The 17363-nt window shown below is 44.9% G+C and overlaps 1 protein-coding gene across 1 annotated transcript in view; it reads left to right on the top strand.

Annotated features, from left to right (window-relative positions):
- The first annotated feature begins 1558 nt into the window (after positions 1-1558).
- WNT2B (Wnt family member 2B) overlaps positions 1559-17363 on the top strand; it is a 66174-nt gene continuing 50369 nt past the window's right edge. The window contains exon 1 of the mRNA XM_061632007.1: positions 1559-2019. Coding sequence (XP_061487991.1) covers positions 1871-2019 — 149 coding nt within the window. The 5' untranslated portion in view covers positions 1559-1870. The remainder of the gene's footprint in view (positions 2020-17363) is intronic.

The raw sequence follows: 17363 nt of genomic DNA, 5'->3' as shown, positions 1-17363 counted from the left end.
TATACATTATTTTGTTGTTTTTATTTGAACAATTTCTACACCACTAAACATCATTGTTTCTAAGCAGGGTACAATCAAGTTACAGAACAGACGGAATGGACAGAATCAGTTAACATCAACCATAAGATCAGAAAAGTTTATTTAAAATGCCTGCTGAAATAAAAAATAAGTCTTCATCAGGCACCTGAAGCTCAACAGGGAAGGGACCTGTCTGAACTAAGCCAGGAGGGAGTTCCACAGAACTGGTCCCACAATACTTAAAGGACAGCTTCTATTGGATGCTAACTGTGCATCTGAGCTATGGGGAACCACTAACAGCAACTCCCCTGAAGACCTCAGTGATTGAGCAGGATGTAAAGCATTAAGCAGTCCTTAAGGTATTCTGGACCCAGGTTGTCAAGGGCTTTATAAATTAATACAAGAACCTTGAACTTGGCCCAGTAGAATATGGGCAGTCAGTGCAAGTTTTTAGGCACTGGAATTATGTGTTGGCAAGTAGTCTGTCTCTGCCGACAGTCTAGCCACAGCATTTTGCACCAGCTGAGTTTCCAGACCAGACATAAGATTAGCCCCACATAGAACACATTCCAATAGTCCAGCTACCTTTGTTCCTGACACCCCAGGGTTCCACCTTTCTAACTTCCACAACGGCTCCCTAAAGAAGTCCTCTTGTTACACAAGCCCTCTACATATGGGGAAGGGGAGTAGGGGGAGAGAGAGGAATTCCATCCTGGAAGACGTTAACATTTTCTTGTCCTCAGTGGTGCCAGCAGGCCAGGACTTTGGGACAAAAGTCCACAGCATCACTCAGCAGAATGTACAGGAGGGGACCCAAAAGCAGCAGGTTGACCTACTTGGGGAAGGGTTGTAGTTCAGTGGCGGAGCACCTGCCTTGCATGCAGAAGGTCCCAGGTTCAATCCCTGGTGTCTCCAGGTAGAGTTGGAGAACACCCCTGTCTGAAACCCTGGAAAGCTGCCCCTAGTCAGAGCAGGCACTAGTACTCAGTATCAGGCATCTCTTCTGTACCAAATTTTGAAGTGGAGGCATAAAGAAGGGGCCCTATCAGGCCTTTCAGTCCCCAGTCTAACATAATCTAGCCACCCTCCTGGTCTAAGATCAAGAGGGCCTTTTCTCCCTTAGGGGCTGGAATCATGCGGCTAACTGGACAGCTACAGGAGGCGCTAGGACCTGTGGAGGAGGGGAGGGAGATGCTGCCTGCGCCTGCCTATTGCCCGGTAAGGGAGAGTTCCGTGCTGTCTCTGATCTCTTCTGGCTCTGGCTCTCAGCAGCAGGTGGTGCCTGGGAGGGAAAAGGTGAGAGCTTTCAGCTAGCGAGGGAGGAAGAACTGAAAGGCTGGGGGAGAGAGAGAGAGAGAGAGAGAGAGAGAGAGATGCGTCCCAACTGCCTGGCTGTGCCTGATCTGGCCCCAGCCTTGTCTTTGTGCCTGGGAGTTTTTGCCCAATGAGAGTCCAAAGGAGGTGTCCGTCTCCCCAGCCTGCCCCCACGCCCACCCCTCCCGCGTGTCATCCTTATCCTCATTCCCAGCAGATGCCCGTCCATGGGGTTGCTTTGGAAGGGCTCTTTCCAGACCCGGCAACGGCCAGCGCATCTCGGGAGGGAATCGGCCAGCCAGCCAAGGCCGCCCCCCGCCGCCCAGGGCTTAGGTTCGTTTGACGTGGCCTCCCCTCGAAGCCGTGCCTACCGCAGCAGCAGCAGCCCGGGAGAGAGAGCCGCCGGGGGCTGGGCTGGGCTGATCGATCACTCTAAGGGCGGCGGCGACGGCCTCTCTCTCGTCTTCCCCTCCAGTTCGGCAGCCCCGAGGACTCGTCCTTCTCCTCGCCGTGAGCCTTTCTCGTCGGCAAGAGCATTATGCTCGGCTCAACCCGCTTGGATCGGATTGCCTGCGCTCCCGGGGGCACCGGAAGGGCGACCGAGGGCATCCATGCCCCCTCCCGCCTCTGCTTGCCCTTGGTCCTGATGCTGCTGGCTCTGACGCCGCGGGCGGACTCCTCTTGGTGGTAAGTCGGCGAAAGGCCGGTGGGGCTCGCCCGCTTCGGGTTAGAACGACGCGCGGCAGAGAAACTTTTCTCCCCCCGTCGTCTAACCAAAAAGGCATCGCGAAGCCGCGGCTGCGCGCGGTTTCCCTGGACCTGGTCGTGCTGACCAGGAGTCTGGGCTCCGGAGCGTCGTCTTTCCGATGCCGAGGCTGTCATTATTGGGCACGATAAGCATGCCACGATGACGCAGTGCTAATTATGCAGGGAAGGGTGCTCTTGAACATGTGCAAAGGGCATGAACCAGTCGCAGGAGCTCCAGGATCTCTAGGAGATGGGGAAGGCGCTTGCAAGGCAGACGGGCTTCTTCAAACTGCTTGATGTAGTTAGGCCATTTTAAACTCTGGACCTGTTGGACTTGCACCCCAACCCCTGGTGGTAATTCACTCATTTCAAGTCAGCCGGAGCCCTGATGCTTTTGGGGTCTGCTGGGTGGGGGCCTGGACTTTTGCCCCGAATCCGGTCCGGCCCGCACCTCTCTTTTCGAGGGATTTGCCTCTTGACACCCCAAAAGGCAGAAGGTTCCCTAGCCTGCCAAGCACGGTTGATAGGGCTCTCCGAGCTGGAGAAGTCAGCGGGCCGAGGTTCGCGTGGGGTACCTGGGCCCAGTTTCTTCGTGTCTTCCTGCTCTTCCTCGACGGGCTTCGGCTTTGCGGCTGGGTCCGGTTCTTGGCTCCTTGTTGGCTTCGACCAGATCCCCAGCCGAGAGGCAGGCCTGGGAGAGGAGATGGGATGGGGGTGCGGTGGTCTAGAAAGCCGGGCGTGGACGCTCAGTGAAGCCGACAGAGCCCTGAAGGGAGGCGACCCCGACGGGGCTGTCAGATGGAATCCTGCTCATTAATGGGGTGACTGGATGAGGGGTGGGGAGAATATAAATACCCCAGTTTTGTTTAGTGTGTTCTTTATTATCTTTTTGAGTGTGAGCCGCTTTGGGAGGACCTTTCGTTTTGAAAAGCGGCATACAAGTTGTATTATTATTATCATCGTCATCCATAGGGTAGGTAACAGCGGGGCAGGTGGGTAGATGATCTCACTGTATTATCTAACGCTCCTATTAAAAAAAAAACGCCTTCCACGCTAAATTTCATGCTTTGCACACACCCGTGAACCCCACCAGAGCACGGTCCAGCCGAAGCTAAGCACGTGTGCGGCCCGATCCTTACTCCGAAGTAAGTCCCATTGTGGTCTTCACTCCCAAGTGAGGATTTCATGCTTCAACTCCATTTCTTTCAACGGAAAAGATTCAGCAGACTCTCTTTGCAATCAACGGGTTTTCGTTTGAAGCGCTTGCCTTTGAATGGATCCTGTTCCTAGTCTCAAAAGCGATTCCTTCCAATAAATCAGAGCACACATCGTAAACTTTTGAGTTTTTCTGTAGAACGACAGTCTTGCTGTCGGATCATGCGCCTGTCTGTCTTGGATCTATCTGCCTGGCGACTGTTCTCTCTTTCTCCTCTCCTAGCAGCTTAGGCAGATATCTGACGTTTCGATAACTCCCTCGTCAGAGAGAGACAGCCAGCAGGCGGGCAGGCCAGAAAAGAAGGCAGAGAGATAGAAAGGTATCTTACACAGTAGCAGAGTGGCAAATTCAGAAGTACAGGGTCTCTTCATGATAGTTACGCCCCCACCCATCTTTTTTTTCCCTGCTGGATTGAGAATTAGATCCTTATTAATTCGTCTCCCACAACAGACGTCCCTAGTAGTCAATCAGCATGAAAGGGAAGAGTGTTAGCTACTGAGAAGAGTCCTTTTACTCTGATTGCCGCCAGTCAGATGGAAAGGACAAGGAAGCATGTTAGAAGGCACTTTGAATGGCTAACATACTCCCCTTCCGTAATGATTGGCTCATAGGATGCTGGAGACATAGGGACACTGCTGGGACACTGCTCCCGAAAAAGAATGGGGTCTAAGACCTCCGAGTCCCCTGATGCCTAAATCCCTGATTTCTTATACCAGAGTTAGTATTGTCCACACTGATTGAAAGCGGTTCGCCAGGACTTTAGATTGAGGTATCTCCTACCTGGAGATTGAACCCGGGCTTTTCCGCATGCCAGGCAGATGCCCTGCCACTGAGCTACGGCCACTACCACCCCTTTTAAAGATAACAAGCCAGCAAATGGCATACAGGTTGCTGGCGGGCACCGATGTAGGGATGGAGTTATTATTGTTTGATCTTCTGTGGGTTCATTTTCTCTGTCTGCTTTATCTTTGGGCCTCTTCTTTTCACACACCTTCTCCTGGCACCATGAGGGCTCTCATGTTTTATTATGGCATAATGCATAAGCTTCCGTGGGCTGGGAAGTCCACTTCATCAGATGCATGAAATGTCACTCTCAGTATACATTTCCACGGTGGTAGGGAAGGAAGGCGGTGGAGTTGTCAGCAAGGAGGTTTGAGGAAATGAAATGCAAAAAAAAGGACAGATAGGAACTTTACTACAGCTAGAGTGAACTAGAAGGTATGCAAAATCAGCAGGGCGACCCTTGGCAACAGCAGCAATGGATTTTTTTAAAAAAAATTCACTTCGTCATGCTGAGGCCACATCCCCACTATGCATTCAAAACACTATAATATCAATTTAATTTCATTCTTTCCCCCAAAGAATCCTGTGAGCTGTAGTTTGTTAAGCGTGCTGAGAAGTGTTAGAAGACCTCAGTTCTCCTCACAGAGCTACAATTCCCAAAGTTCCCTGAGAAGAAGGATTGATTATTAAACCTCTCTGAGAACTGAAGCTCTGTGAGGGGAATAGGGCTCTCCTAACAGCTCCCAGCATCCTTAACGAACTACAGTTCCCAGAACTCTTTGGGTAGGGTCATAACTGTTAAAAGTAGGTATGTAAAAAAAAAATGTACTGCCTTCAAGTCGATTCCGACTTATGGTGACCCTCTGAATAGGATTTTCATGAGGCTGAGAGGCAGTGACTGGCCCAAGGTCACCCAATGAGTTTCATGGCTATGTGGGGATTTGAACCCTGTAGTCCAACACCTTAACCACTACACCACACTGGCTCTCTAAGTTTCCTTTCTCAATACAGACGTTAATGAACTCAGGCCACACCAGCACCATACATTTAAAAGCAGATATAAGAGTGCTTTAAATGTATGGTGCTGGTGTGGCCTGAGTTCATTAACGTCTGTATTGAGAAAGGAAACCGTCGTCTCCATTCTGACCCAAATGAACAGAATCTGGCGTCACAGCGCAGTTCTGCCCAGAAACGAAGCTCATTTGAATGCAGTGGGGCTTCCTCCCAAGGGAGTGGAGCTAGGACTACAGCCCTGAGCTCTCACCGGCTCGTCCTCCCTTTTAACCCTCTTCCTGGGATGTTATCTCTCGAGTCTGCCCATCTAATCCATCAATCGACCAATAAAGGGTTCCTAAATATTATGCTCTGATCGGAGGAGGGGAGGGGGCAATTGCCCAGAGTTTCCTCGCTACCAGATTTTTTTGTTTGGTTAATCCACGCCATTCTAAGTCATCCTGAAATCTCCCGCTGCTGCTGTCATTACGAGTTGCCCGCGAGCCCGGCTTTAAAGCCAGCCCAGGGCTGGACGGGGCTGCGATTTTGGGCGGGGGCTCTCTTGGGCAGCGGTCGTCGTTGCCTTTGGTCGGGAGGAGGAGGGAGATCCCGGTCGGGTCACTTTCCAAGTTGCGGGTCTGACTCCCACGACGTAAGCCAACCGTACAGGCTGTTATTGTTAGCGCCGCTGTGGCCGGAGTAAACATGACTTGAGCCTTGTTGATGACAGAATCGCTTTAATTTAAAACTGTTTTTATTGTTCATACTTGGGAGTTAAACAAGAGCTCCTTCTTAAACGGGAACAGCTGTCACTCTACTTCCAGGAGTGAAGCTGCAGAAGGGGGTTGTTTCTGTGAGGCGCTCAGATGGCGAGGGCCGGGGGTCAGTTTCCAAGGGCTGATCCATCTCTTGTAGGCCACAACATGCCTGCAGCAAGGGATGACTTTCGCGCACCTGATTTATTTGTATGACATTTGTATCTCGCCCTTCCTCCAACGACCACAAGACCCCGGTCATTGGTCTCCACACACACGTTTTAACTTCACAACAACCCTGTGCGGTTACGGCTGGGCTGAGAGATCGTGGCTGACCCATGATCGCCCAGGGAGGTCGTGGCTGAGTAGGGATATGGACCTGGGTCTCGCCAGCCCAACACTTTATAACCCCTACACCGTAGAACTCAGCAAACGCGAACTGAACACCACAGGGTTAAAGATATTCGACTGAGAGTAGTTAAGGAGTGGGTTCACACGTGCATGCTCATCCTTTCAGGACTGCCGCATCGAGTGATGACTTGTATGCGCATGGATCAGGACGCCAAACAAATCACTTTCCCCGTCTCCTGTCAAACGTCAGGCTTTTTCAGTGGAAACAGACGTGCACTTCCACTGCTCACAGATCAAGGTCCCGTTTGCACGTGCGTGTTCCGATGACTGCGGCATCAAGCGGCAACTTGATGGAGACAGGCAGACAGATCTTTCACATCGCTCCGAATTAACCCCGACAGGTTGCTTTTCCAGGCGTCAATTCACGCTTTCATTTATCAATCGAACGTACAGTTAATGTAAGTTGTGTGCGCGTCCTGTAGCCTTAAGCGGCAAAGGAAATATGGGTCTACATTTCCCTGCAATAGGAGCCTGCCAAATAAGTGCCCGAATCGAGGGGGGGAAGAGAGAGAGAGACATTTACCATGGATAGATTATGGGAGCCAAAGAAAAACATCTGTTTGCTTCCTTGGAATCATCTGAGCTTAGCACATACTTAGCAAGGAAAACAAAATGTTAAATAAGTAGGAGTGTAGGCATTTTAAATATGAAGGCAAGGATAATATCCTTCTTCCAAAACGAATACAAATACTTTTTTCAACAACAGCACAAATCCGAGGTTTGGTTCAGCTGGAGTCGTCTGAATAGGAATATAGCAAAGCAACCTTGCACTCAGAAGTAAATCCCACCGTGTTCAATGGGGTTTACTCCCAGGTAAGCGTGCAGAGGTTGCAGCCTTAATCTAATCGAACTAAGTGGTATTTATTTATTCCCAAGTAGGCATCCATAGGATTGAGCTGCTCAAGGATGTTTCCCAATTACATAGATGTAGGCAAGTTTTTATTTTCTTCTGAATGATTTAAGAGTGTTTTGGCTTTAGAAATCCAACTCTGGGTTATATCTGCTTCCACATGCCGTTCTTAGATTCTGAAACCCAAACGGTATTAAACCAGCGCTTCTTAATCTAGGAGGGGGGAAGGCAGAAAAACAGGCGTGTCACTCACAGAAAGGGATTTGGGTGAGGACTGGATCGCAGGATCAGGCCTCCAGACATTCCAAAAAGGCTTCTTTAACGTTTAATAATAAAAACCGCAGCGTCTCAAATATTCTTTTCTTCTTCTGGCATGTAAGAGGCGGCTCCCTATGTATCACAACCGATTGCCCAAACCCAGAATTAACTGTTGAGATTGAGGCTGCAATCCCTATCTGGGATTGCAGTTTCCTGGGATTAAGTACCATGGAACTCAGTGGGACTCGCTAGAAAACATGCATAGGATCAGGCTCATCTTTGAAAAAGTGTTGCTCTTGTTGATCCTAGCTTTGATGTGCAAACCTAAAGCGTCCCCTTCTAACTTTGCATCGCCTATTTCTGAGGAGATCCTCCCTGTTGTTGCGTGGGGTGAAACCCGATATGGAGCATCATTCACCCACAAGTCCCAATGGTTGATCTCAGTCTAGTCCGTTGGAGTCTGCTGCTATTCCGCCCGCCCCTCAAAATACCAGCTGCACGGATTTTTCTCTCTTGAGTTCGGAGCTTTTCCAGAGCAGGAACGGGGCACCTGTGACCCTCCAGGAGTCCTTGGGCTCCAACTCCTATCAGCCCCAGCTCGCATGGTCAATGGTCAGGGAAAATGGGAACTGGAATCCAACACCATCTGGAGAGCCGCAAGGTACCCCGCGCCTGGACTAAACAAAGCATCTTGCCAAGTACTAAGGATGCTCTTTCATCAGCTTGTCTTCAGAAGCAGTCGTGGCTAAATAGGTTGCAATCCTGCAGTTGTTTATCTGGGAATATGCCCCATAGAACTCAGTGGGACTTGCGTTTAATTAGACAGACACAGGAACATAGGAAGCTGCCTTCTGTCAAGTCAGTCTACTGGCCCATCTAGCTCGGTATTGTCTACCCTGACTGGCAACAGCTCTCCCAGATTTCAAGCAGTGGTTTCTCCCAGCCCTGCCTGAAAATGCCAGGAATCGAACCTGGGACCTTATGCATGTGAAACAGATGAATTACAGCTCTCCCTCCCCCAGTATGATTGCCCTGTAAACATCAATGCCAGTTCTTACTTGCCCACAAACAGGCAAAGTCTGTTGTATTGGTACCTGGAGTAGGGACTTCACTGTAGTTGCACCCCAGTTATGGAACTCCCTCCCTCTAGGGGCACAGATAGCTACAAAACTGATCAGATTTTGTCACACGGGAAAGGCTATCTGTTTTCTAAAGCTTTTGATGGTTATGATTAAATCACTTTTAGCCTTTAATCTCCTTCTCCTTGAATTGATTGTAACAGTTTTATGGCTGACATCTTAATTGTATTTTATTGTTTGAATTGATATTTGACTGTTACATGTAAATCGCTTTGAGGTCACCTGTGACGGAAAACGGTATACAAAAGTTGTACATAAAATGTTAAATTATTTTTTATTACTGCATTTATACTCTACCATTCCTCCAAGGAACTCAATGTGGAGTCCATGGTTCTCCCCTCTCTGTATTATTCCCACAACAACCCTGTGAGGTAGGTTAGGCTGAGAGTTGGTGACTGGCCAAAGGCCACCCAGCAAGCTTCATGGCAGAATGGGGATTTGAACCCTGATCTCTCAGGTCCCAAGTCCAGCACTCTGACCACTACTCCATACTGGTTTATAAATCAGTTCCTGGTTTTCCATATTGCCCATCCTCCATCACCTCAAAATAGGTATGGCTGCTTGGATCCAAGGCATCTGCAGAAAACCATGTTACTTATTGCTCCATGCCTTCCCCCCTCTACCCATCCCACCCAAAGAGACAAGCTTCATCTGGAGAGCACTGCACACCGGTCTTTAAGAAAGAAATGCCTCAGATCTCTCAGCTGAGCTGCAGGGGGGATATCTGTGTAACCTGCCTACATAGGAAAGAGCCCCATGCCTGGGACCAAATAAATATATCCATTTGCTTTTAGGAATTCAAAAGATAGTCCTCTGAAATCTGGGTGTTGAGCATCTGTTAAGTTTTCCTAAGATTTCTTTCTCAATTAACTGATTCATTTTAGCCCCAGGGTGGCTGCCTAAAATGTTAGTTAGATAGTGGTACCATCTACGTACATGGTGATTTTACAAAGAACAGGTATAACATATCCCTGCCCAAAGAGCTTACAATCTGAAATTACTTATTCCTGACTTTTATTTGAAGCAGGCTAAAGTTACCCCAGGCAGATTCTTTCTTCTTTCTTCTTAACGGATTCTAGCCACCACTTAGAGGTAAAATTTAGTTAGATGGACTAAACATTTAAAAATTTAATTGATAGAAAACAACCAATGACTTGAAGTTTCAAAAGTCCTTGATTCAAAGAACTCTAGCTGTTTTCTCTTCAGTATCTCATCCCTTTCTGAAACTGCTTCCAAGGAATGTTTCAAGAAAAAAAAGTGTCTCTTGGGGATATGGCTAGCTGCTGCAGATGTACATTGATTTCTCCAGTTTAACAATCATGGCTTTTCCTAAAGAAACTTGGGGACCTTAGTTCAGTTTGAGATCTATAGGCTTTTTCAGAGAACTATCCAGGATTAATTTGAATGAATTAATGACAAACCAGATGAAAAGTCTGGGGTGTAAATATGCTGTTGGGATAAGAGGTTAGCATAGATGGTTCACTGAGCCTGTTCTCCCTCTGATATTCCAAAGTTGGATCCAAGATCTGTGACTGTCATTTACAAACACTTTGTCTTTTAAAAAAGTCATTGTTTTTTATTAATTAAAATAAAACAAAAGAACTTGCATTAAAAAAAACCACCCTTCAGCATAATAATAAACTCAGTCTTTGCCTTCTCCAGCTCATCCAAAACTTTCTTACCAAAGGTCAACCTCCCCTCCCTCAGTGTATTTCAAGCCTCCCAGAGCTCAAACCTCAGCTTGCCACTTAACTAAATTAACAGATCAATAAAAAGAATGGAGAGAAAGAAATAATGAACACAGGGAACATTTTCTGAGATTCTTCATTAACTGCCCCAGATAACCTTAGGTTCCACACACACACTTTGCATCCCCACAGAGGTGGAGGACCTGCCAGCTATCTTCAAACTTATCTGGATTTTGCCACTTTGCCATTTAAGCTTCCAGCACTGTCTCTGTTAAACTGGTAAGATTTGGTGTTTGGCCCAAATTGATCAATGTTTTCGTAGAGGTGGTCTCTTATGTAGAGATTGTGACTTCCCCAAAACTGTCTTCTTAGCCACTGAGGTCTTTAAAAAGAAACTTAGCATCACTGATATTGCAGTATTAGGAGCGGGTAGCACATTATTTGATCTGGGCTGCCAAAGTCTTGGGGAGATGGATGATTTCCAAGTTTGCTCATAGTTTTCTCCTGTCAACTTTTTGAGACAGTGCCATGGAAAGTACCAGGTCAGTTCTACTCTCTGTTGTGCGTGAAAAGGAATTATCAGTCAAATGCTTCTTCTAAACAGCAGGCAGTTATGAATTTTCAGTGACGTCAGGGACAGTACAGATTGCTTCACACACACACACCCAAAGGAATTGCTGGAACACTAGCATGGTGGTTTGCAAATGGATGTGTGTATAAAAAACTTGTAACTCTAAATAAATGTTATTTACAGTACAACAGAAGCTCAGATTAAAAAAAAGAAAAGCTGTGGCAGATGGGCTCCATAAAGTGGCTACAGAAGCATTCACTGGGGGATGCTTGCTCAGTATTGCGGTTTTGATTTGAGATGCCTAACAAATACTGATCAAAGTCCAGACTCTTAAATGAAATTATAGTATGTTGGTATCTCTGATGCTGATGCTTTTTTTTTTGGTGAAGCAATATTTCAGCTGCTACACTTACCTATAAGTAAGTCTCATCAAACTCTTTTGATAGAGTTTTTGTGTATATATTGCAGCAGAGTGCAGAAATAACTGATCTGTTAAGACTGGTAGTTGAAAGAATTAAGAAACATAATGTGTATTACTACAAAGAGGTAAACTCATACATGCTGAAGCAGCCATGTGGCTTGTACTCAGGGAGACATTACTAACTAACTGAGAACAAAGACAGGAAGAGAAGAGAGGAAAGGAGGAGCAAAGCCTGCAAAAACAATGAACACTTTAGAGGAGGAATCAGCAGTTATAACATATTGGTGCTTTACTCCCAACATAAATGACACACACTTCCAAGCAGATATGCATAGGGTTGTGTTGTTAGGCTGCAATCCTATACAGGCTTCCCTGCAAGTAGGTTCCATTGAACTTAGTGTTGTAGCAATAGATAACAGGATTGGCCCATGACATTTTTTATGCCTGAGTAGGAAAATCCATATAGTGGGTGGTAATATATTGTTGCACGCCACCCCAATGTGAGAGGTGAGAGATCTCCAGGGGTCCCTGCGCTCACACAGGGTTTGGTTTTCTTGAAAAGAAGGTTAGTGGAGTCTGTGATGTCTTTATGAAATATGGTTTATTTATTTACACACATTCCAACCTGACCTTAAGATGGACGGGTTCAAAGTATCAGCAGTCCAGTAGATCTTGCTTTTCCATCTGGCTTACAGGAGGCATCCTAAAGCCATGGTGCAGGGAGCCAGCCTCTTTGCCAGTCTCCATTTCCCAGACTTTCCTCAGACTCAACTCAAAACTGAAGAGTTTCATGAACAGTAGGATCTCCCTGGCCCATTCACCAGTTAATGGGCACTTGGCAGACACCTGGCCACTCTATTAGATTAACAAGAGAGATTCATCTGACCAGCGGAGCAGGTTTCGCACCTCCAGGTGCAGGGTTCCAAATCAGAGGCTGGAAGAGGGCATACAGAAATCATCAATCTCAAGCCCCAATCCTATAACAACATATATATATATATATATATATATATATATATATATATATATAAGCCCCTCTGAACTCAGTAGAATTGACTTCCAAGTGAACCTAAATAGTATCGTTGTTGTTGTTATGTGCCTTCAAATCAATTACAGCTTATGGCAACCCTATGAATAAGTGACCTCCAAAAGCATGAACCACCCTGTTCAGATATTGTAAGTTCAGGTCTGTGGCTTCTTTTATGGAATCAATCCATCTCTTCTTTGGCCTTTCTCTTTTTCTACTTCCTTCTGTTTTTTCCAGCATTATTGTCTTCTCTAGTGAATAATGTCTTCTCATGCGTCCAAAGTATGATAACCTCAGTTTCATCATTTTAGCTTCCAGTGATAGTTCTGGTTTAATTTGTTCTAACACTCAATTATTTGTCTTTTTCGCAGTCCATGGTATGCGCAAAGCTCTCCACCAACACCACATTCCAAATGAGTTGATTTTTCTCTTATCCACTTTTTTCACTGTCCAGCTTTCACATCCATACATAGAGACTGGGAATACCATGGTCTGAATGATCCTGACTTTAGTGTGCAGTGATGCATCTTTGCATTTGAGGATCTTTTCTAGTTCTCTCATAGCTACCCTCTCCTGTCCTAGCCTTCTTCTAATTTCTTGACCATTGTTTCCATTTTGGTTAATGACTGTGCCAAGGTATTAATAATCCTTGACAAGTTCAATGTACTCGTTGTCAACGTTAACGTTACATAAATTTTCTGTTGTCATTACTTTAGTCTTCTTGACATTCAGCTGTAGTCCTGCTTTTGTGCTTCCCTCTTGAACTTTCATCAGCATTCGTTTCAAATCATTACTGGTTTCTGCTAGTAGTATGGTATTATCTGCATATCTTAAATTATTGATATTTCTCCCTCCAATTTTCACACCTCTTTCATCTTGGTCCAATCCCACTTTCCATACGATATGTTCAGCATATAGATTAAACAAAAAGGGTGATAAAATTCACCCCGTCTCACACCCTTTCCGATGGGGAACCAATTGGTTTCTCCATATTCTGTCCTTATCCTTGTCCTCTTGTCCAGAGTATAAGTTGTGCATCAGGACAATCAGATGCTGTGGCACCCCCATTTCTTTTAAAGAATTCCATAGTTTTTCATGATCTACAATCAAAGGCTTTGTTGTAATCTATAAAGCACACAGTGATTTTCTTCTGAAATTCCTTGGTCTGTTCCACTATCCAACGTATGTTGCGATATGATCTCTGGTATTTCTTCCCTTTCTAAATCCAGCTTGGACATTTGGCATTTCTCACTCCATATATGGCAAGAGCCTTTGTTGTAGAATCTTGAGCATTACTTTACTTGCATGGGGTATTAAGGCAATAGTTCGATAATTACTGCATTCCCTGAGATCCCCTTTCTTTGGAATTGGGATGTATTGTTGGAAGTGGGGCAAGAGCAACTGCTGTTTTGTTCTTTTGTTTGTGTTCCAGAAGAGAGATAGAGCTACGGTCCTCCAGATGGATAGGCTTTTTTACCTTTACCTGTGATGCTCTGACTGACTTCCTTCTGTCGCTAGACTGTTACGTCTTTAGGGAAACTTGCCTGCCCCTCCTCCTTCTGCCCTTTCCACTTCTTTCTTCTCCAACTGTCCAGGAGAGAGGAGACATCCCTTTGTCTCTGCTCTCTCTCCTAGCCATGGGGCTAACTCTGGGTGTTATGCCTCCAACTTAGGTAGTTAGAACTAGGCTTGCCTTGCTATCTACTATGTATTTCTATAAATAAAGTAGGTTTTCTTATTTTACTAAGTCTCAAGTCTCAGTGATGCTGATGCAGGGTAAAAGCCTGCTTTCTTAGGTAAACGCACGCACACGCTGGCACACTCGCATTTCAACATCATCTGTTACTCTCTGCTTGCTGTTGTGCTGCTTTAAACAAAATTTAGCACCATAAATTACACAAAGCAACATGTATATTAAACGCTTCCAGTTTGTGGGCCATTGTTTTCTTTTTCATGTTTGTTGACAAATTTCTGTCAATATTTGAACAGGTTCAGTCTCAGTAGCTTGTAATAATTCTATTGGTATGCCATCTGTTCCTGGTGACTGTTTCTTCCAAGTATTTTAAGAGCAGCTTCCACCTCACATTCTAAAATTTCTGTTTCTTCATTATACGGTCCTGCATGAATGAATCTGTCATCCTTGCATCTCTTTTATAGAGTTCTTCAGTGTATTGCTTCCATCTTCCTTTTATTTCATCTCGGTCAGTCAGTGTGTTCCCCTGATGATTATTCAACATCCCTACTCTTGGTTTAAATTTCCCTTTAATTTCTCTAATCTTTTGGAATAGAGCTCTTGTTCTATCCTTTTTGTTGTCCTCTTCTATTTCTATACAATAAATATTGTAATAGTTCTCTTTGTCCCTACATATTAGTATTATTGTATTTAGGGTTCTGACAGTGTTTCTGTCTCCTTTTGCTTTTGCTTTCCTTCTGTCGTTAACCATTTTAAGGGTTTCTTCAGTCATCCATTGAGATCTTTCTCTCTTTTTAACTAGAGGTATTGTCTTTTTGCATTCTTATCTGATAATCTCTGACTTACATATTATTTATTTATTTATTTATTACATTTATACCCCGCCTTTCTTTTCATCATAGAAACCCAAGGCAGCATACATATGGTTCCGAGGTGGTCTCCCATCCAGGCACTGACCAGACCTGACTGCCCTCATGTGCCTTTAGACCATAGCCTGGGACTTCACTCCATAGTTCTTCTGGTTCTCTGTTAAATAAGTTTAAAGCCTCAGATCTGTTCCTTATTTGATCTTTATATTCTTCTGGGATGTTCTTTAAATTGTATGTTGGCATTCTGATTTCTTTGTTGTTCTTTAGCTTTACTCTTATTTTTAATATTACTAGTTCATGATCTGTACTGCAGTCTGCTCCTGGTCTTGTTTTCGCAGAAAGTATGGAACTTCTCCATCTTCTGCTGCCAATTATATAATCAATTTGATTCCTATATTGACCATTTGGTGATGTCCACATGTACAGTAGTTTCTCTGGTTGCTCAAAAAAATGTGTTTGCAAGAAACAAATTATTGGCTTCACAGAATTCAGTAAGTCTTTCTCCTGCTTCATTTCTATCTCCTAAGCCCCATTTCCCCACAATTCCTAGTTCTTCTCTGTTCCCTACTTTTGGATTCCAGTCCCCCATGATTATCAGGACATCTTGTTTTGGTGTGAGATCAATTTCTTCCTGTACTTCTCCACAAAAATCTTTCCAAATTCTTCTTCTGTGTTTGCTGTTGGAGCATAGACTTGGATGATGGTTATGTTAATAGGTTTCCTGTTAAATGCCATTAATATCACTCACTCAGACCTTGTGTTATAGCTCCTGATTTCTTTTGCTACATCACTTCTCACTATTAAAGCAACCCCGTTTCTTCTCAATTTCTCATTTCCTGAGTAAAATATTTTGTAGTCTCCTGATTGAAAATGTCTCATTCCTGTCCATTTTAATTCACTCACGCCAAGTACTGTAATGTTGATACACTCCATTTCTTGCTTGACGATTTCTAACTTTCCCTGGTTCATGCTTCTCACATTCCATGTTCCTACTGTGTACATCATACGATTCCGGACTCTCCTTTCGCATCTGTGCGCATCGGCCTCTGGGCTTCCTTTTGGCTTTGACCCAGTTGCGTCATTAGCCACAGTGCTACTCGTCCGTTGTTCTTCCCCAGTAGCTTGCTGAGTGCCATCTGACCTGGAGGTCTCAGCTCCCGGCACTATCTTGTGTTGCATTTTGGATAGTCTATTCATAGGGTTTTCATAGTAAGAGGTATTCAGAGGTAGTTTACCATTGCCTTCCTCTGAGTCTGGTTGCATATTAGTCTGGTGTCTCAGCTTTGACCATTCCACCTTGGGTGACTCTGCTAGGAATCTAGCTTCTTGGTCTAGACTCCTAAAAGCATTGCTGTCAGCTTCTTCAACACTCTTAAACACCTCACCACATTAAGGTGTGCATCCTAGAGAGGGAAACAGTATTGTACTGTGTGCTAATTAATCTATGAATTAAAGATTCATATGGGTAAAAACAATTGTTCTCAAGCAGGCAGGATACTGTCTTTGTTTTTAAATGATGCATGCTAGTGTTGTAGTAAGTCAGGTGTGGGGAACCTCAGCCCCCCAGATGTTGCTGAACTACAGCTCCCATAAGCCTCAGCAAGCATGGCCAATGGCTAGGGATGATGGGAGTTACAGTCAGCAATATCTGGAGGGCCAAGGTCCCCCACACCTGTAGTAGATATTCTCTTAGCTGAGGCATTCCTTCCCAAATATAAGCAAAAAAAGAAATACAGTTTTTATGTGCTTGTATTTTAACATTATATATAATCTGCTTCATGATTAACTGGGGCACCATTAAGACAATTTCATCTAATCTATTGATCAGTTACATACTGCAGCCTAATAATAAAGTAAATCTACTATATATTTTGAAAAGTTGTTTTTCTGATCCCAATGCATTCGGACACTTCTTAAGATATCATAACCAAATTTGGCATATTGGTTCCTGAGATCAAGGAACAGATTTTTGTCTATGTTTGGAGACAATCGGATGCCATCTGGAATGAAGATGGCACACTGAAACTTTCACTGTTTTTTTGTTTCTTAGAATTCCCAAGCAATGCTGGGCATGAGGCTGTTGGTAACTGATAATGTAACATCTGTTGAACAGCACCCAAAAGCTATTGCTTGAAGCAGCCACCACATACTGCCTGACAGTAGGGCCAGTGTGGCAAATAACAGCTTTCATTGCTACAGCAAAGGCAGCCTCCCCTGCATAGAAAGCAGGCTTGAGTCAAGAGGCCCTACCTTATGCCTGAGGAATCCTCTATTTCTCCCTGTTACGTTCTACTGGCTTTCCTCATTCAATTGCAGCTTAAAGGTCCCTAGGATGCCATACAGTACGGCTTCCCTGGAATCACCTTTTCCCTGTCCCGTATCTTACACCTTTGCATAGAACAGGCAAATAATAGCACAGAGGGAGGAATTCTTGTTCCTTGAAATCAATCCTATGGAAATAATTGTTCAAACAGTGTTTAGGAAGGAGGCCCACTTTGCACACAGAAGGTTCCAAATCTAGGGCTGAGCTGGATTTCTTCTGACAAATTTTTGAAAATGTTATTTTTCAAGCTCTTCCTGAGCTGTTGGAGAATTAATTCCTTTCCCTGA

This window comes from Rhineura floridana, chromosome 6, assembly GCF_030035675.1.
Source record: "Rhineura floridana isolate rRhiFlo1 chromosome 6, rRhiFlo1.hap2, whole genome shotgun sequence".
Taxonomy (NCBI): Eukaryota; Metazoa; Chordata; class Lepidosauria; order Squamata; family Rhineuridae; genus Rhineura; species Rhineura floridana.
The sequence above is the reverse complement of the archived record's forward strand: the minus strand, read 5'-3'. Positions and strand labels throughout refer to the sequence as shown.